Source organism: Merops nubicus, unplaced genomic scaffold (genome assembly GCF_000691845.1).
Source record: "Merops nubicus isolate BGI_N331 unplaced genomic scaffold, ASM69184v1 scaffold6426, whole genome shotgun sequence".
NCBI classification, from domain to species: Eukaryota; Metazoa; Chordata; class Aves; order Coraciiformes; family Meropidae; genus Merops; species Merops nubicus.
Window position 1 is genome coordinate 1,992 of NW_008612814.1, and position 21,008 is coordinate 22,999.

The 21,008-nt window shown below is 39.1% G+C and overlaps 1 protein-coding gene across 1 annotated transcript in view; it reads left to right on the forward strand.

Annotated features, from left to right (window-relative positions):
* Positions 1-2,019: 2,019 nt before the first annotated feature.
* The window catches only part of TM9SF2 (transmembrane 9 superfamily member 2), a gene marked incomplete at its 5' end in the record, with an annotated part of 24,673 nt that continues 5,684 nt past the window's right edge, over positions 2,020-21,008 (forward strand). The window contains 13 exons of the mRNA XM_008941655.1: positions 2,020-2,087; positions 3,216-3,309; positions 4,036-4,163; positions 8,470-8,599; positions 10,143-10,267; positions 11,109-11,220; positions 13,688-13,767; positions 14,638-14,746; positions 14,870-15,002; positions 15,249-15,368; positions 17,564-17,621; positions 18,272-18,431; positions 19,927-20,078. Of these exons, the coding sequence (XP_008939903.1) occupies positions 2,020-2,087; positions 3,216-3,309; positions 4,036-4,163; positions 8,470-8,599; positions 10,143-10,267; positions 11,109-11,220; positions 13,688-13,767; positions 14,638-14,746; positions 14,870-15,002; positions 15,249-15,368; positions 17,564-17,621; positions 18,272-18,431; positions 19,927-20,078 (1,469 nt within the window). The remainder of the gene's footprint in view (positions 2,088-3,215; positions 3,310-4,035; positions 4,164-8,469; positions 8,600-10,142; positions 10,268-11,108; positions 11,221-13,687; positions 13,768-14,637; positions 14,747-14,869; positions 15,003-15,248; positions 15,369-17,563; positions 17,622-18,271; positions 18,432-19,926; positions 20,079-21,008) is intronic.

Here is a 21,008-nt window from a genome sequence, read left to right on the forward strand (position 1 = left end):
TTCTTAGAATTGACATGCTTGACTGTGATGTCAGTAATAATATTGAATTGTCCTTTGCCTGGAGGATTTAGATCCAGAGACCACCTCTCTAGCCAGTACTATTTCCCTGTTATAATCTCTGTTGATCTCCTCTGTTGGTGGGGTGGAGTGTTGCTAGTGGGACACGTATGAAGAGACTCGTGACTTTCCCCCTTCCTCCAAGCTGCCTGCTGGTCTGCTTGGGCACGCTCAGTTTGGCTGGTTTTCCTGTTGGGAGTGCCATCAGTAATGGAATGTGATCTGTGCAGGCTTCAGTAGCAACTCTTACCTGAACATTAAGAATCCTTACTCGGTTTAAAAAAGTATGAATGGCTCCAAAGGGCACTTAATGTTAGATTGAAAATTGTTTATCAAGGATGCTGATCTGCAGTAATTCATACACTTCTCATAAAAAATCGAGAGCGTTCAGGTGAATCTCCTTCTCCAGTGAAGAACAGCTAATCCAAGGCTGTGGTTCTGTCACCAGCTGAGGCAGTGCAATTCCTTGCTGTTGCAATGAGAAAGTTCATCCCTGTCTTCCTCTGGGCAATGTGTTCCTGGCCTCTGCATTGTCCCTGCTGGGTTACTTGTTAAATCCTTTCTTGAGCTTACTAACATGGCAGAAAACTACCCAGCTCTTTGCCAGACTATTTTTTTTGCTGCATTAATGAGCTGAAGTGGCTTGTAAAGTTATGAGAAGCGTGCACTAGCCAGCGGCGAGCAGCAGGGCTGCGTGGCTTGGGGCAGGGGGAGCAGGATGGTGGTTGCTCCTGTGGGGAGCTGACCCTGCAGCTCTCAGCTGCCTGCCTCTCCTGGATCTGCAACCTGGATTCAGGATGGACAACACAGTGTATTAGTGAAACACTGTATCTGAGCCACAGATGCATGTGAACCTTTTTTTTTTTTTTTTTTTTTGTTTCCTCTAGAATTTCTTGGTTTGACTAAACTTGAGTGAATTTTCATAGGGAGGAAAAGCTCTTCAGTTGATTCATGGTGAGAAAATAGATGGCTTGCTGTTGAAAGGGGGAGGTCTTGTTCCTGAAAGCACTCACCTTCCTTTTGCTGTCTCCATCTCTCGTCTGGTTGCACAGTAACAGTTTGGCTTGCTATGCTGCTAAAAACTGCTTTTTAAAAGTGTTTTAGGGTAAGTCTTTTGATGGTTTAGGCAGTTGAATTGGTTTACCGTGCAAGCAGATAACTGCCAAAACCTGTGCCAGGTAAACAGTTGAACCATGCTGGGAGTGCGGGACTAGAGTAAGGGAAGGGATTTTGAGACTGAGAGGGAAGAGTGAGAGACCTCTCCCTTTCCACAGCAGCAAGCTACCCTGTCTGTAATTAATGTCTGTAGACCAAACTAGTCTGAAACCACAGCAGGCCGAATTTCGGGTTGTTACTCAAGAGCTGCTAGAGTTATTGACAAACCTCTATAAGAAGGTAAATGTGGACATCCTTGCCTTCTCTTTGGAATGAGCTTCTGTTCAAACCTAAAATAGTCTGTCAGTCTGAATATGTCGTTTAAATCCTCATAGCTCAGTTTTCAGTTGCTGCACAGATTAAATTGTGGAGCAGCTTAATTATAGGAAGAAGAACTGATCTCATCTGTACTTTTATTCATGTTCTTTTAAGACTTTTATTACACAAAAGTTGTGGTGATGACTAATATGGCTCTAACTTGGTACATTAAACTAAAACCACGGGCAGCTGTGATAATTGTATTATTCTTGTGCATGATTTCTTGCTCTCTGGTAGTTTGAATGGTTATTTTAGCCTAGAAGTGGTTTTGTCATGTGGTCACTGGTTTTGTGATAGTTAGCTAGCTTTTTATTTCTGCTTTCAGCAAACACAGGTCACTGTACAAGATTCTACATGTCAAGATGCATAATTACACAAATCTTACATTTTCAGCTTTCTTTTACCTTTTTCACACGAATCTTTTTGTATATATCTGTCTGAATTGGAGAAGTGTTTTAATACAACTGGTGATTGTCTGCACTCTTTCAGTCCGAAATCGAGCTGTTTGTGAACAGGCTTGACTCGGTGGAGTCTGTGCTTCCCTACGAATACACTGCGTAAGTACATCATGCTGTTCATGCCATTTTAGTTTTCAGCTCTTCCAAAGAGGTTAATTGATCTTAGCAAGTAGTCTCTGCGTCTTGCTGCAGCAGTCTGCCAGTGAGGAATGTCTGTTTTGCTAACACAAGTTTACAAACAGAGAACTTCCAACGAGCAGATAGACGTACATTGCTTCCTCCTTCTCCATTGTCTTTGCTCGTACTTCAGAAGCAGTACACGGATTCCTGGGTCCTCACGTAGGTCACATCACTGCTTTAGAGTAACTTAGGGTGAAAATGTGTGTGTGTGTATATAGTACTCACTCTTCTATGTTAGTTGTCGTTTGACAGATCAAAGTATTACTGCTGTCCTTAGTAACCTGTAGCCAGATGAGTTAAAGTGGTAATGAGGTGTGAACTTCCCATCAGTTCTCCTAATGAGGTGTTAAACGTTTCTCTGGTGCATATCATAGAAGTGCAGAAAATGTATCAGTGCCTGGTACAGCTATCTTAAGTTGTTGCTTCAAAGAGTATTTTGACTGTTAATATTGAAGAGGTTAGGCACTGGTTACACATTAATGAACACATACGTGATATGCTTCATATTAGTCTGGAAAAACTTGGAGAAGGTACTGTTAAATGTGTTGGTGAGTAAAACTGCAACAACCTGTTTATTTAATAGTACTTGTTGTAAAGGAGCTCTCTGCAGGGGTGTGTGTGTATAGACATTTATTATTTTTAATATATTATTATATTTATCATTCTCCCCTGCCTGACAATCTGGCCTGCATGCTTTTCTCTGAGTTGTCATGAGACTATGTGATGGTTTAATTCTTGGCTAAAAACCCCTGTTCAAACAGGAAACTTCTAATTATGGAAGAAAACTTTTATGCTACCATTTTTAATATAAACTGAGTTCTGGAATAGCTGATGAAGAGATTTCACTGTTGATTTGGTTTAGTTTCAAAACAGGACTGTGATTTTCACACTCTGCTTTGCAGCTTCAAGGAAGAAACTGCTACCTAGGAGGAAAGTTGTATAGTTCCTTTACTTGTGATAAAAGTGTTGATTTGGGGGCACTGCTTGAGGTCTAATATTTGCAGCTGAGAATGGTTTATTAACTTTTGTATTTTTCCTCTAATTCAGGTTTGATTTTTGTCAAGCAGAAGGGAAGAAGCGTCCTTCCGAAAACCTTGGCCAAGTATTGTTTGGAGAGAGGATAGAACCATCTCCTTACAGGGTTTGTTCTCTGACAATGGGTATTCAGTAATACATACATTCAAACGTAACCAAAGGAGAGTAGAATCTTGAAGAACCTCTTCACAAGGGCTTTAGCTCAAATAGCTTCAAAAGCTGAAATTCCACATAATAGAAATCTCTCAATTTAACCTAATAGTAACTATGCACTTGTCATCATGAAGCTGTAGCCTGAAATGCTGTGGAAGTTGTCTTCTCTTTGGAAGCCTCCAAAACCTCATTCTTGTTCCTCAGCAGTCCCCTTGTTAGAGAGGACTGAGTGCTCTTTATTTCTTGGAACCAGATCTGAAAATACCACAGCTGTAAAATTAAACAGAAATGGTGTCAGCCAGCTTGTCTCTTCTGGTGGCTGAAGTTCCCATCTACTCTTGTATGGTTAGTAGGGGAGAAAGTCACCAATCCAGTCTGCCTGGGCTGGCATTGCTGCTGTGAGGTCGAATGACTTGTCTGGTAAATCATTGCAGAAAACATGTTTTAATCAGTAGAAAGGAGCTCTTAGTGCACCCACAGTGAGTGCAGAAGGGTTTTGTAGCACATGCCAATATAAAAACACCCTCTGGAGGGTTAAGATATGTAGTCTTGGTAATTTAAGTGCTTTTATTGTGATAGTATAGGCAATTATAAATGCTTAGGGGAAACTTGTCAAATACTGAAACGATACAAAGTTTGTTACAACCTTTTTGCTCATATTTCTTTCCTTGTTTTTTAGTTCTCATTCAACAAGATGGAGACATGTAAATCCGTTTGTACAAAAACATACGATACCACAAAGCCAGAAGATAAACAAAAATTAGACTTCTTGAAAAAAAGTATGCTACTGAATTATCAACATCATTGGTAAGTTGATAACAAAATTCATAGATTGGTTAGTCTAGTATGTTGATGATGATTTAGTTTGTTGATGATGATTTAGTTTGTTTTATACTTGCAAGCTAATACAGATTGAATGCTAGGTATTTGTACTGAATTTATTCCCCTTCTGTTCTTGCAAAAGAAGTTTTGTTGGTTGTCTTCATAAAAAAACTCCTTTCACTTGAAGGACGAGCACTAGGTATAATGGAAATGAGTGTTTCCAAACACAAAGCTGCCTGTGTGCTTACTGTAAAATGCTGCTTGAGTCTGACTGTAAATGTAGAAGTTAATCAAACCCTAACGTGAGAAAACTCAAGGGACCTTAATTCTGTTGCTGTGTCATCTTGATTTTCCTCGAGAGCCTTTGCATCCCCCTTCAGATGATGTGTCCAGGAGATAGGATCAATGGTTCTGAAAGAGTTTTATGCAAGGTTTGTTTCTCATATAGGATATAGAAGTGAAAGGTGGCCAGTGAAAATTAATGAAGTAATTTTGAGGAGCACTGAAACACTTGGTGTTTGAGGCCTTCTGTAACTATCCAAGTCACCCTGGAACATGCTGGGGCTCTGTTTCTCCTTGGACATTGAGGTCCTCTTCCTCATTAGGGGTGGGGCAAGGCTGAACAGGTACCCCGAGCCTCATGCAGGTTTGCAGTTAGGATGTTCTGCACCCGCATCCAGGAGCTGGGAAACGTTTATCAGCAGGCTCCAGCTTGACACTGGAAATACCCAGTCATGCTTTTGGTGTTTGTGGAGTGCTTTGTGTGTTGTGCCTTTGGGTGCAAGGGTAAAAGGAACAACTGGGGTATGAAGTTGTCAGAGTTCCTGTGGCATGTCTTTGCAAGTAATAAATGAGCATAATTAACTGATGTTGCCAGTTGATTCCAAATCCGTGATCCCTGTGTCACAGAAACAAATGGTTTGGTCTTCATTTAATTTGATTAAAACTTTCTGGATATATTAATAAAAACACAGGTGAGATGTTGAATGTGGCTGCTGTCATTAAATGTTTTCTTGTAATGTCACATTTGCTTTTTTCAGTTCTGAAACAGCAACCTGTGTTGGAAAGGCAACAAGCGTGTTTTCTCCTGCTCTTGGGGACTGATATGGGATATCGCTTTTTTAGGGATAAACTGTGACTTGCTGATACAAGTCTTTGTGGAAGCCTCTTGAAAATTAGTGTAGTTGGAAGTTGATAGATAAGATTAGAAAGTATGGCTATGGCCTGTGAACCTTTTGTGTAGGTGAACCAGGAAGCACTAAGGAAACCCTGAAAGGTACAGCTACTTTTGTAAGGGTTAAAAAGGTATATGTGTAATGCTGACGTAAGCAGAGCTTCAGACATGCTGGATTTGGTTATATTCCTATTAAATACTGCATATATTTGTAATATTTGCACCACTTTCTATTTCACGGATGTGTGTTAGTCTGGCATAAAGCTTCAGCTTCAGAAGTTTGTGTACGCTTTGGTATATAAATGGGCAAATAGTTTCCCAAGGCTGTGATCCTGTTGCTGTTTGAAAGAAATTTTTTTTGGAGGGAAGCCCAAAATATAAGCTGGCAGAAACTGAAACAACTGTGTAAAGCTAATGACGCAGAAAAGTAACTCAGACTGGTTTGTCCCCCTCAGATTAAATTGTTTTATAAATATACTTAGTGTATTTAAGTGTATATTTTTTAGCCTGTACAGCTAACTTGATAGCACTGTGCAGATTTTAGAAAGATGTAGTTCTGTTTTTCAGAGTGAAAACTTCGCTTTAAATCTAGGGTACTTCTTAGATTCTTAGCTCTTTAAATAGCACTTCTGCATTCTATTTTTTTTTTTTTTTTTTTTTTTGCTAGGCCTACTGCCCTAAAACTTTAGAACCAGTGGCATAAAGAATCCCTTTTTGTGGCTGTGTGGCAATGATAGTCCTGGTCAGCCAAGTGGCTGGGTTTTGTGATGATTGAGGCATGGGCCAGGGCTGTGTTGTACAGGGATTAGCAAGGTAGCATTAGTGAGGATTTAATAGAGGTTTACTGTCCACCTTCAGTTTATCATAGAATTCCTGGGGAACACAGATGGTGCAAAATACTTTTAAGGTTTTAAAAGCCACTTAATAAGATTAGGAGTTGATATACTGAATTGGACTCAACAGCTACACTGGTACCTTGTCTGACAACGTTCATCACCAGATGTTCTTAACAGACGTGTAGGAACACTGCTGTACAGCGTATTGGCCCCACATGTATATAATCTCCTCAAGACATTTTGAATTTGAAGATTAACTGTGAAAAATCATTTGCTTCTTAAACTACTGATTTGTTCCAGCGGTGCTGCTTGAAGGCAGCTCAGCATCTTTTCTGCAGGAGATGCAAGGGAAAGCCTTTACCCCAGCCATACTCATTGGCAATATGCTAAGGCTTTACCTGGTTTTGATTAGGAAATTAAAATGCTAACAAAAGCAAGAGGTATGTCTAGCATTTAATTTATTGTGGAGGTAGAAGTCCAGATGTGGTCCAAGTGTAATAAATGTAGATCTGGAACAGCTCCTAATTTGCAACTTAATTGTTGTACCCCATAGTAGAATGGTTAAGTGAGTAGGACTTGGTTGCTGCTGCTGCTTGTGACTGGTAGTCTGGAATCTACTGAGAGCCTGGAACGTGTGGTTTTGGAGGGCCTGTCTTTACCTTTTCCATTGGGTCAGTATGAGCCAAGAAGATGGCTACTGATTTCTGCCTGGTGGCTAATGGTAGGGATGGTGCAGGTCTCTTTATGCTGTGTGAACAAAGGCAGCATGTGCTGCTGCTCTTTCTACCCCCAGCTGTTGATGTGCTTTAAAAAACAGTGATACTTTCCAGACTGCTACAGTATGCAACAGACTACTGCTTTTGGTCTGGTCTGAAGTCATAATTCCTGGGTTTAATTGGGTATTTTAAAGTACCTAGTGAGGTATTATCAAGTATCTGTTAACATTAATAGCCTAGTGGTTAAAATGATGAGACATTTAATTATAAAGGATATTCCGTGGCTTGATAAGCTTTACAGAAAAATGTATGTTGTTCACTTTCAGTCAGATGTCGGGGTTTTTTGGTCTAGTGATGCACAAAAAGTGGCAGTTGTTTCATGTTTTCCTGTGTGAAGTTTATTAATAGACCTTTAAAATCTTACCTTAGAGTAATTAATGCTGCCATAAGGTCAGATACTGAATTTTAAGTTGTCTTTAAATTACTTTCATTTGGGATTTATCAGCTAGATAAAACAGTTCCTAGCATAAAGAAACAGGATTTTTTTAAAATTTTTTTTTTTTAATGGTTGCTTTTACGATGGGACAGGTCACCATGCTTGGTATCTTTCTCTATGTTTAAAAGCATATTTTTGGTTTTTGACATTTCTACTGCTTGTAGCACATCAGATACTGCTTTTGTCCTACCATTTTCTGTAACTCCTCACAGAGGTGTGGAGGTCCTCCACAAATTTTTTTTTTTTATTGAAACTGAACTATAAATGTGCTGGGCTCAGGACTTCTTATGAATATAAATCTTGTGAAGTGATAATAGAAAAGCAACAGACAATGGAGGGAGGTTTGAAAGTGATTACTTTCCCAAATGTGTGGTGGCTTACAGTATTTTGCTCAAGTAAACCATCTAGTTAAAATATTCCATACTCACAGGGAACTACAGCTGAGGTTAACTGTAATATACTTAGGGGAAAAAAAAATTTAAACTTGCACTTTACCTTTAATGCAAAATAATAGTTTAAACAGTGCCAATAAAAATGTATTTTGCAATAGAAGAATATTGAGGAAGCTGGAGAAATAATGTGTGTGTAGGCAAACATTTTATTTTGTGTTTTGTCTTAAAATTGAAATTATCTGGTTCATTTCAGTTGGTTTTAGTGGGTGATTTGGGCCATTTTTAAAGATAAACTGATGAAACATTAAATTGTTATGACTTTGGAGAGGGAGAGTTCTGTGCATTGGGCTGTATTTGTAAGGGGACCTCAGAAACCGGCTGAGTGAAGAGAATGTTTTGGTGGTCACAGAGTAAGCTTCCTGTTTCTAAGACACCTTCTGAAGAAAGATTGATTTTAAACACTATTTAAAAAAAAAGTTTCAGCTGAAGAGATACAAGCTTATATCTCAACTGGAAATTGGATTGGCAGTCAATGCAATTCTATGGGTTAAGATCTGAAAAGTATTATTCCTGTAACCATTCTTCCAATAATGAATGTAGCTGATTATTAATCTGGTTTTGTTCCCATCACACTGTGTATTTTGCAAGGTTGTGAAATGTCACTATGCCATTTACAGGATTGTGGATAACATGCCTGTGACCTGGTGTTATGAAGTTGAAGATGGGCAGAGGTTCTGCAATCCTGGTTTTCCTATTGGCTGTTACATTACAGAAGATGGCCGTCCAAAAGATGCCTGTGTTATTAATGTATGTTTATGCAATTAATTTGTTTTTAATATCCTCTTTTTACTAATTTAGACTGGCATTTCTCCTATGTTTCTATGGTGAGGCCTCACTATCTTAAGAACCCGTTGCCTGAAACTGGGTGTTTTGGTATCTCTGTGAGTACGACAAGTTGTAAGCCTCATCTAAGTCTAAGAACTTTGTCTCTTCTGCATAATACAGAAGGGTTCTAAAAGACAGAAGAGATGAATGGGCATAACATTTAGTACACATCAGGGTGAAAGAGAAGGAAAGCACATGCTCCTTCATTGCCTAAGGAGTTTAAACATGTAAAGATGTGGACTTTGTGGGGTGGAAATGTTTTCAGGGAAGCAGATTTGCATAGACATATTTGTACCTTTGCACAGAAATGAATACTTCTTGAAGGGTTGCTTTTCTTAAAACTCTGTGGGCTAGTGGAACAAGGCAGAATATTAGATTTGAGCGAACAAAGCTTCTCCTGAGAGACAGATCTGTTGAATTAACTGGTGGACGTCCAGATAAATGCAGTGAATGCCATAGCATGTCCATGGTGTCTTTAGACTGCTGCAGACCTCTTCCACAGAGGGGTCACCAAGAACCTGGAAGTTTTTTTGCTGTATCAAAATGATTGGTTTTACTTAATGGATCTCAGCAAAGATAATAGTTTCTGCACTTTCTACTTTTGTTCCCTTGCCTCCAGAATGAATTGGTGTCAGAGGCTCCGTGTGGATGGATGCATTTACAATCAAATATGTAATCTGACAAAATTCTTTTGATCTTGTTTAAATACTTTTTTTTTTAATAAAAGGAGAACAACCTTTGAAAGAGTCCCTGAAGAACTGTAGAACACTTTATGTAACTTTTTCTAATTAGGCTACTTTATAGAAAGGGGTATGGATAGAACCCTGAAGAAGTACTAATTGAACTTTAGACATAATGCTTGTGATTTAACAGCCTCTTTAACTGATTAAACTCCAAGCTGATGTTTCCCTTCAGCTGACATTTGTATTCAGCATTCCTGGCTGCTGCTTGAAGTTCATCCCTGTGCATCTTTGGTCTCAAAGATGGTTCTGTTACAGAGGGCAATTATCTGCATTGTTTGTTTTAGAAGATTCCATTTAATCTATGAAAAATCTACACATTGTTTTAAAATAGCTGATGTTTATGAAACGTTTCTGATATGAAAGTTGCCACAGTTACTCATCTAGTTTGCTACTTAAATAAAATGGGATATCTTCAGTTAATTAAATACTTCAATAAATACATTTGTATTTAGAAATACTTTTTATATTTAAATATATTTTTGTACTTTTCAACTGTAGTAAGACAGTTTTGAGCATTAACTTTTCTAGTTTGTCTTCTTAGTGCAAGACTTTAGTGCAAAGACTTTACTATGCATTCCTAGAATCCCATGTTCATCTTGTAGAACTCCTTGACAGAAAATCTGTTTGCAGTCTAAAACTGTTATTTATTTAAGCTTCTGCCTAAGGCTTTTAAATGTCATTATCTTTCTGATTTTTTTTAACATCATCTTTTATCATTGCAGTCAGAATTCCATGAAAAAGATACTTTTTATATCTTCAACCACGTTGACATAAAAATATATTACCATGTTGTGGAAAATGAAGCTCTGGGAGCAAGACTAGTTGCTGCTAAACTTGAACCAAGAAGGTTAGTACTCAGAAGTTACTTGTCATCAAACAGTCTTGGGTCCATCCCAAGATGCTCTCTCTGATTTGGGGACCTGAGGCTAGTCAGAAATGTTTTCACATACATGATGTGTAGATCAGCTTTCCTGTTGGCCGATACAGTGTAACGTAGGACAATCTAACGTAATTTTGTTCTGGATTAGATAAATCATGGTGGCCTGTTTCCTATTTGGGCCAAAAAACAGTAAAATGAAACCTGAAAGTGGCGTGTGTTCACTGAAGGCAACCCTCATTTCTCTACTTGGGAATGTTTTGTCTTGTGACTGACAGACCACTGGTGCCTGATGCAGGAGGGATTAGATTTCAACATTTGAGCTTCAGCAAGCAGAATTTGAATGGAATGATTTCACAAATACACTCTGTAGTTGTACAAAACCCATACATAGGCCAGAACAACTCTCTGTTATTGTTTCTTAGCATCTTATTTATACTTTTTATATCGTTCATCCAGTGTCATGATGAAAATACTTTATTCTGACAAAAGTTAGTTTTTGTTGTTGAGTGTTTTGCAGGTTCTTAGCAGTATTCAGACTTTCTAAATTTTTGATGCTCTGGTTTAAAGACCCTGCTCTCTATAGTTTCGTTTTTAGAATGGACAACTTTTGTTTAAAACTTAAAGTATCAAAAAGTCCTATACTGATGATACATTCCTTATGAGTTCTAAAATTTGAGGCATTAAAACCCATTTTTATATTTAAGGGAAGAATCCTGGAGGAGCCTGATGCTTTTTTAAGATGAATGAATTCTTTCTTAAGAGTGTTGTCATGGAAGCAGCTTTTTTTCTGTATTCTTTCTTTCCACAGTTACAAGCACACTCATGCAGACAACCCTGATTGCTCAGGACCACCTATGGATATAAGTAACAAGGCTAATGGAGAAGTCAAAATTGCTTACACATACTCAGTTTCTTTTCAAGTGAGTACTAAGCTTTCTCTGGTAGTTATCTCTTGAAATTGTGCATTAATACTCTGAATGCTAAAGATGGACAGTTAAAATTGTCTCAGAATAGTAAATTTGTGGGTTTAAAACTTCATTTGAACTAGAATGTCAGGGATGGCTTGGGATTTAACCACATGCTTTACAGTTTTGCCTATCACCCTACACACACACTGAATGTGAAATGCATGTGAGCGTTCTAAAAGAATCACTCTTTCCATGTTTACCTAGGTTGTGTGGTAGATTATTTTTCAATCCAAGCTCTTAAGTCTGAGAAATGGTGTCTTTCAGCAAATTACTGTTGTAGGTGGGTTGAAGCTGATCATTTTATGCTGTGCTGCTGCAAAAGCTTTCTTCTGTTCCATTTCTTCCTCCCATGGAAATCTGCAAAAGAGTAGGAAGCTGTATTCATTGTTCCTCTATCCTCTATTTTAAAAGCAGAGGAGCAGTATATCAGGCAAATACAAGGGGCAGTGATACTTGAATGTGTCTCATTCTGGTGATAAGCAAGAGAGATGAGTTGGCTTTTTGGTTTGGTTTGTTTTTTGTCTTTAATGGAGTTTGCTGGACAAACTGTTGTGGCATCAGCATAAGACCTCACGATGCAAGTGACTTACTATAAAGAGTGCAGGTTATAACTCGTTGAATTTCTTGACTCCTTGTGTATGTAATGAGGGAATAGCTCACACACACAGCAGTTTGTATTTTCAGCCTCAATAATTCTGTGATTCTCCTGGATATGAAAGAGGCTACTCCTTGTTTTTTTGTTGTTACGGACTTTAATCAAAATCTTAAAATTAATAGATTTAAAAAATAGCAATAAAGCAATTTTAAATTTTGTTTAACCTTTTTTCTTGGTCTGATTGCAAGGTCAGTGGTGTATCTCTAAAATGATAGGCCATTGTTGTATCAAGGCTGTTCATAGACCTTAGTTCCAGACTTGCTGTAAGTCTCAGTTCAGCTGTGATGAAATGGAGACTAAAGTTAAAGTTAGTTGGATGGCAACGTTGAGTCCAGGGTGTGGGATCCACTACCACTATCATAAGAACCACCAATAAAGCACTGATCTTACCATATCATTACATTGCCACAGTTTCTGAGGCCTTTTTTATCTCTCACAAGCTGTTATAGCAGTTTTTGTAGGAAAAAATGATCGTTGTTTACTCCAGTACATGGTAAAGTTCAAAATACAATAAATAGTGTAAGAAAAATATTCAGAAGGAATTATATTACATATGACTTAATAATTACACTTTGAGAAATTATATTGGTTGTGATGCTGAAACTAATTTGTACGCTGACAAAAGCCAGTACTTCTGGAAACCCGTGAGAAGTGAGTAATTAAGAACAACCTTAGCTTCATACTGTTATGTTGTTTCTCTTTAAAAATGACATGCCCAGCTCTGTGTGTGTTACTGTCCTGTGCACAATGCTGCCTTGCTTGGAGGTTTTCTTCTGGAATTCTGTTGGGTTGGCAGATCAGGTCACCACAGGAAGACAGAAGAAAGGCAGCGTAGGTATAGCGGAAGATGTGATCTTATCCTGGAGTTGTTGATACTGGCTTAGAAATGTGTGGCTTTCTTTGAGACCTGGTTTCCCTCAGAGAACTAGATATTTGATCTTGGCTAAATTTTAACCTACTGTTTTTTCTTTTCAAAAACTGGCTTTCCTGGAAAGCACTCTTGTACTTTATAAATGGCAGAAATAACATCTTGTCAGAAAGATACCTAGCCATTTTTATTAATTGATATTACTCTTTATGGTTTGTTTAGCAGCAATCTTCAGGTTGATCAGCACTGTTTATTGCTTTTTTTTCGTGTGTACTCTGAAAATTAAACAAAGAAATGTTCTTTTTGAAGTGTTTCTAAGAAATGAATGTTCAGTGTGAAAAAGTATAATCTGTTCAAATGCCTGAAGGAATAATTTGTTTCCTCTCTACTAACAATGAGTTCTGTAGCTGTCTTCCTATCTGTCTTGTAGTATAAGCTGCACGTAACTGGATTGGTAGCTGGTACTGAAATTGGGTTGTGTGAGAACAAAGGATGATTGGGACAGAGCACGAGCTAGAAAATGGGATATTATGCTGGAGACTATGTAGCAGAACTTAGTTTCTCAGTGTTGGTGGTGCTGACTTACCCTAAAACGTGCATGTTCTGTTGCTATTCTGCTAGTCATTTGAATTTCAGAAGGGAGGAAGCACAATTAAATGCATTTGATAGGCCTGTGTCTTAAGAAGATATGGATGCTCAGTACTATTCAGAAAATATTTTGGTTTCGATTCTGTGGTCACATCTCAGGTTTGATTTAGGTAGCTAAACTACTCCCTTTAAGGCACACAACATGAAATTTCCAGTGTGTTGTGAGATTTAAGATTACTTTGCATGAATGTCAACTTGTCAGTTTAGAGGTTGAATACCGACTGTATCTGATGTGTTTCCTCTTTCAGGAAGAAAAAAGTATAAGATGGGCATCAAGATGGGATTATATTTTGGAATCCATGCCTCACACTCACATTCAGTGGTTCAGGTGAGAAGAAAGTTTATCTTCAAGTGTACTGTACTGTGTTGGGTTTGTGTGGTGGGGTTTTGGTAGTGGGGCAGGGTCGGTAGGGGTAACTCCGGTGAGAAGCTGCTAGAAGCTTCCCTAGCTCTACATTGACCCCACCACTGGCCAAGGCTGAGCCAGTCTGCAGATTCACAGTGGAGTGGGTATCCACCTGCAGCCCGTGCAGGTTCACAGTGGAGTGGGTGGCTGTGCCCAAAGAGGGCTGTGACCCTGTGGGAAGTCTGTGCTGGAGCAACCTGTTCCTGAAGGACTTTACCCAATGGAAGGGACCCATGCTGGAGCAGTTTGGGAAAAACTGCAGCCCATGGGAAGGACTTGTGTTGGGAGAAGATTGTGGAGGATTGTCTCCCATGGGAGGGACTCTACACTGGAGGAGGAAAAGTGTGAGGAGTCCTCTCCCTGAGGAGGAAGGAGTGACAGAGACAACATGTGATGAACTGAGCACAACCCCCCATTCCCTGTCCCCCTGTGCTGCTGGGTGAGAGGAGACAGAGCAGATTTGAGCCTGGGAAGAAAGGAGAGGTCCAGGGAAGGATGTTTTTAAGATTCGGTTTTATTTCTCATTGTCCTACTCGTGATTTGATTAATACCAAATTAAATGGATTTTTTTTTCCCCAAGTGGAGTGTGTTCTGCCAGTGACTAATTGGTGAGTGATCCCTTCCTGTCCCTGTCTTGACCCATGAGCTCTTTGTTTTATTGTCATCTCCCTGTCCCACCAGATGCTTAGTTAACTGGTGCTTAGTTGCGAGCTGGGCCTAAACCACAACAGGTACTCGAGTGTTTACAGTTAAATTTGAGTGATGTCCTTTTTTTTTTTTTTTTTTTTTCAGTATTATGAATTCCTTGGTGATTGTCCTCTTTCTGTCTGGAATGGTAGCTATGATCATGTTGAGGACACTGCATAAAGACATTGCAAGATATAATCAGATGGATTCCACTGTAAGTTTAAAACGTACCTCCTAAAGCTTATTTAGAATGTCATTTTTTCAGCTGAATGTATTTCTGTAACAGGCTGGTTAAATGGCCACCTGCTGTATTAAAATAGCTGCATTTCCCTTACAGGAAGATGCTCAAGAAGAATTTGGCTGGAAACTGGTTCATGGTGATATTTTCAGGCCCCCAAGGAAAGGAATGCTGTTGTCTGTTTTCCTAGGCTCTGGCACGCAGATATTAATAATGACTTTTGTTACCCTATGTAAGTAATAAAGTGAGGAGGAATTAGTTCTAAGTACCGATGACTTTTTCACTGCTAATTGCATGGTGTGAGTAAAATAGCAGTATAGGTTTTGCCTGGAAATTTTTTTAAAAGTCTTAAGTTTAGAAACAGCTGAGCTGATATAGTAGCCGTGCAACCTGGTATACACCGATTTTAAGATAATTGATGTACTCACTTGAAGTCAAATGGATAGTTATGTTCTAAAATTATGTTTCTGCTTCATAGTTTTTGCTTGCCTGGGATTTCTGTCACCCGCTAACCGGGGAGCTCTAATGACCTGTGCTGTAGTTTTGTGGGTACTGCTTGGAACTCCAGCCGGTTACGTTGCTGCCAGGTTCTACAAATGTGAGTAGAAGTTATTTAACATGACAAGGCTTAAGTTCATTAAAGTAAATTATCATCACAGAACTGATTTTTATTTTCTAGTGCTGTTTGTAGTTTCCCTGAGGGCAAGCTGGAGAAACCTACTTACTTTAACAACAGAAAACATGTAGAACACTGAGGTGTTTACATTGGTCTTGATGTGATCATGCTTAGAGACCCTGAATTGCTCTTGCTATGGTGTATTTATGGAATTGGAAAGCAAATTCCATTTTACTAGTACTAAGCTTATTGCATCAGACAGTTTTGTACTTTTGTACTTTGTTTCCTACAGTTGTGGGGGCAGGGCAGTATTAACTTGCATGTAGTTTTAGCCATCAATGTGTCTTGGTAAAATGTTTTTTGTTTTTATCCCCATTCCTCCTCCCCACCCCCAAATCATGAACCTCTGTTCTTGTGTGCCTGAGATTTGTCACCTCTTTTCAGGTAGTTTCTATGCCTTTGGGAGAATAGTGCTTAGCAGACTATGGCAGGGGCACAGGGGGAAGGATTATGAGGTGTTTGTAGTTGTAGAAATCAACCCAGTGGTGTTTGGGCACCTGACAGCAGTGAGTTGGTACCATTTCCCTTCAGTGCGCTAGCTGTTGCTGTTGCTCTGAGGCCTGCCTGCCAACCCCAAGTGGTTTGCCCCTGGGCCTTCTGGTGTATTTTGAGGTGAAGTGTGCCATTCTGGTGGAGCTTGCTTTAGTGACCTTAGTCAGGGTGAAGGGCTCTTTATGACTGAACCAGCTGGATGTTTTTTGACAACTGTAGTTCTGAACATAGACGGCTGGAGGAGGAGTTTATTTCTGAACTTCAGCCTGGCAGGAGCCCTTGGGGCTCTCTTCTAACCATTTTGTAATTCTCCCATGGGGTGAACCACTGGGGAAAGAGGGTTTATATTTTGTAAGGAGTTTTTCCACAGTGGTAAGGATGTGACAATGAATTATTCCTAATCTTCAAGCCTGTTGGACTTAAATGGAAAGAGACATTAGGACTAAGAGCATAATTGAGAACAGAATTATTTGTTCTATCGTGCTGTATATTGTGTGTTTTGAAGGCTATTTTTAAGTGTATTGATGGTTGAATCCTGTGTCTTTGGTAGAGATGTAGCTAATGATAATTACATTTCATGTTATACTCACTGGGAACCATTTAGCTGATACTTGAATATTGTGTTTAGCTACTAAGCCAGTGACTGACTGATCCAGAGATTATATTGCTGCATAAAACGAGGTGGTCCATGCCCTGTTCAAAGCGTGTAAACATGAATGTTTCTACTTACACTATACAAATAAAGTGATATGAGACATAAAACAAAATGCAGCTGAAACAGATACCAGTATTAAAACCGGTTTGTTTTTTTTTCTCCAACATTGCATTTTAAAAAATGAAAACCAAGTTGAAATTAAATAGTTAATAACCAGTGTCATGTTCTACCAGGATTATTTGAAGAAAGAGAAACTTAATTAAAATCACTCTACCCATAACCGCTTCTGAGGGGAAGAAGCATGTCATTATGGCAGTGCTCAGATGAAGTTGTCAGCTTCACTGACATCCACAAGATATCTTCACTTGAAAGTATGCTGACTAGAATTCTTATCAGCACAGTGCAAATTCGTATTTTCTTAATGAAGCTATCTTTGGTCTTTTGGTGTCACCACCACTTAACTGCAGTTAGGACATCTGTCCTTCTTGTAGGCGTGGTAGTCCTGACTTCCTTCTAAGATCTGTAGACAAGAATTACTTGAAGAAAACTGTTCAGCTTGCCTTTCACAATTTTCAAACTCAAAAATTTGTCTAATTTTTCCTACTGAAACCTGCAGTCAAAATACTAGAAAGCTTAAACTTCTTAATCACTCCAGGGCTAAACTGGAGTTTTAACTGGAGTGAAGCAAATCTACTTCCTCTTTTTAGTAGATGAGGTTGTCAGAGACACAGTTTATTTAGTTGGGTAGTTTTCCTGACCTTGGTCTGGGGCTTTGCTTTGCTTTGAAGCTCTGATTAAGCAATATGATGAGGGAATTCAGTTTTATTGCTGAAGATTTAGTCTACTAACGTGGGCATGATAGCACATTATTTGAGTATTTGCAAGCAAAGTATGACAGGTAAATGGACTGGAAAATTAATAGTTGTGAGCTTAATGCATGTTTTAATGACTGTCAAATGTTTTAATACAGCGTTTGGAGGAGAGAAATGGAAAACAAATGTCCTGCTGACATCATTCCTTTGTCCTGGGTAAGTTTTGAGTATCACCGTGATTAAAAGAATTAAATTGCTTCTCTGACATGCATAACTAATATTCAGCTACACAACTAAATCTTATTACATCATCCCTTCATTCCAGAGGCTATAAGAACATCTCAGCACTTTTGCACTTTTGACAAAGATAGATATGTTAATGGCCTATCATCCTTAGGTATTTGTTTTAGTCAGCATTTGTTTACTCTCGCCACATGAAAAGGTTGATTAAGAGAGAGCATTATGATAGTAGTAAGTTTTAGACAGGCACATTTTTTCATTGCTTCCTTTTACTCTCTAGGCTGTTTCTCTGACCACGCTGTAGTTGGTCTTACATAGTGTCATATACTGTATAAGCACTGTGATAAATTTCTGTACCTAATCACAGCAAGTGGTCTTACCCTGAAGTGTAGTTAAGACAAGCATATATTTGAAGTTGCTTAGTTGGTACGTCAGCTCCTGCTGGAGTTCAATCCCACTAGATTAACAAAGGATTGCTTGTGTCACCTCTGCATTTTGATATTTTGTGTGTCGCTGGGTTTTGATGAGTTTTAGACTGAAATCTTAATGCAGTGGTATTGTTTTGTTAAAGTTATTAAATATTGAGGAGTATTTCTATGCTTTTAAGTGTGTTATGTATTTTTCAGAATTGTATTTGCAGATTTTTTCATCATGAACCTCATTCTGTGGGGAGAAGGCTCTTCAGCAGCTATTCCATTCGGCACCTTGGTTGCCATTTTGGCGCTCTGGTTTTGCATATCTGTACCACTGACTTTCATTGGTGCCTATTTTGGGTTTAAGAAAAACGTAAGTGTTCTTGAGAAATGGTCTGGTAAGTGTGTGCCTAGACGTGGAAGCACGGGTACCTTGTTGTCCCTGAGTGAGCTAGCACTGAGGCTGGCTGCATTGTCCATTCCAGGCCTCGTCACTTCCTCCAGAGCTGCCTCAGACACCCAGTCTTGGGATTCCAGCATTTGGATATCCAGTTGTGTGGTGGTGGTGGTGATATTTTTCTGCAATGATTAGGATTATAATTTTGTTTTTCTGAGTGACTGCTCAGATAAAGCAGTAATTTGGATGTTTTTGGTTTAGTTAGCATCTCTTTCATTACTGAAAAAATTAGTTGACCCAGCCAAGCATAAGAGAAATCAATTTGTGCATTTCTGGTTTTCCCCCATGTTTTTGATTCCTGTCTATGCTGATTCCCCTATGCTGAGGCTATTTTGTGGTGAAATTGCTACAGTTCTTGTGAAACCTCTTTGCATAAATGTCCTCTACGTGGTTATCACTGCTTGACAGACTTTTGTTGGGATTTACTCCTAAACTGATCAATTTTACTTCTTTATGTGAGGACTTTTTGTGACACAGGCAACCATACCTTCTTAAATAATAAAATCAGTTCTTCTCTTTTTGCTTAAAAAGTGATTTACTGTGCCCCACAAAGATCTAAAAATTCAGTTTTGTCATTTTTCCTCTACAGGAAGCCAGAGTTTCAGCTCTCTGTAGCTTTCATGGAATACCTTCAGAGAACATTTCAGTATCTTAGAAGGCACTTTTTAAGTCAATTGTAGTTACCCTGTTTTTCTGAACCAGAATTCAGTGGGTTTTTTTCTGATAACCATGGTGAAATTCCAGCAAACCCACCTGCATTGCACAGAGTCCGTTTCCTTAAGAAAAGAGGATTTGATCAACTATAAAGCAACATGACGGGTGTCACAAATACATTAAAATGAACTCAGAGAGCAAGTACCTACCAAGTATCTGTTGATGCTGTTGATGTGATCTTTATGAAAGGGAAAGGTGGCAGAGCATGCATTTATCTGTCTTGAATTTTTTCTCCCATCATGCAGATCGATGCATGCATCTTAAATTAGGATTTAATTGCCATATTGAATCCTCTCTGTAAGTTTACCCCAATGTGATTCTTGGAATAAATCCTAAAAAAACAACATACAGGGATTTTTAGAAGAAGAAAACGAGTCTGCGCCACCACTACCTCACAGCTGAAAAAAAAACAGCTCAGGCTCTGTAACAAATCATAGCTAGGCAACCATAAAAAGGGAAGTCCAAAATATCTGTTGCTGTGTTTTCAGTCAGAGCTGCCTTTCAGCTTGTTTGCCTAGCAAATGTTGGTAGCTATGCTCATAGCAACACCAGCTAGCCGTAGTAGTGGTAGCTGGGTATGCACATGCCCAAAACAAGCTGCAGGTATTTGCCAGCACTCGTTTCAAACAGAAAGCCAAACGGCAGTGCTGGAGTTGGACATGTTACTGACTTAGCGATTTCTCCTTTTCCCTTAAAGGCGATTGAACACCCCGTTCGCACGAACCAAATCCCCCGTCAGATCCCTGAGCAGTCCTTCTATACAAAGCCATTGCCTGGGATTGTCATGGGAGGGATCCTGCCTTTTGGGTGCATCTTCATACAGTTGTTCTTTATTCTCAATAGTATTTGGTAAGTTAACCATGGTCTGTTGGAGTTTTCTCTGTCACAAAAGGTGGTAATTCCTTTGTGAAACATTTCCTTAAAGATGCCTGCACTGATTTTTGGTGATGGAGGGTTACCAGAATACTGGTTTAATAAAAATGTTAATGTTAACATCTTTTTAACATGTTGTCACTGAGAAGATACTCGGTGCCAGTTTTGCTTGTTGAGGTGTGTAGAGCAGTGGCTGTGACATGCTTAGCAGTTTACAGCTGATTTAGGATACTCACTTAGCTAGTTTTCTCATGCTACCCCTCCGACTGTGTGTGGAAGTGGCTCTGAAGCTGACACAAGGCACATAACTTCAGAGTACTAAGGATATTAAAATTGACTGGAGGGTTTTTTATACTTGTTGGGCTAGAAAAGTATTACTGCTCCTGGGGGAGAAAAAAAGATAAAACCAAAACCACACCAACCAAATTTAGTTTTTGCACCAGAAAATAATTCTTTTCAAATCTAAAGCTCCAGAGACTGGTGCAGTGTAAGTGAACTCTGATGGGAGCTTGTAGCACACTGACAAACTAATCTACTGTGAGGGATTTGTCTTCCTCTGGCACAATTTAGTTACTGGTTCTTGTTAAACTGTTTCTGAACCTTGAATAGGTGCCTTTACCCAACATAGACAGCTACAGCATTTGACATTTCTTGATATTTTGCAGCTCTGCCTCTTTGATTGAAATGTGAGGTGAAATCCAGGATCTGCTGAAGTCAGTGGAAGAGGTCACGCTGACTTCACTAGAACTGTAATTTCACTCGTTATGTCCAGTCAGTTCTTTCAAGCCAGGACCATGCCTTGGGCTTTGCTTCCTCACTCTTTTCAGACTGAGTTGCCAAGGCTTCTGTTCTGCAGTTAGAAAACAAATCAGCCAGCTGTAGGGCCATGCAATGGCCAGTACCTCA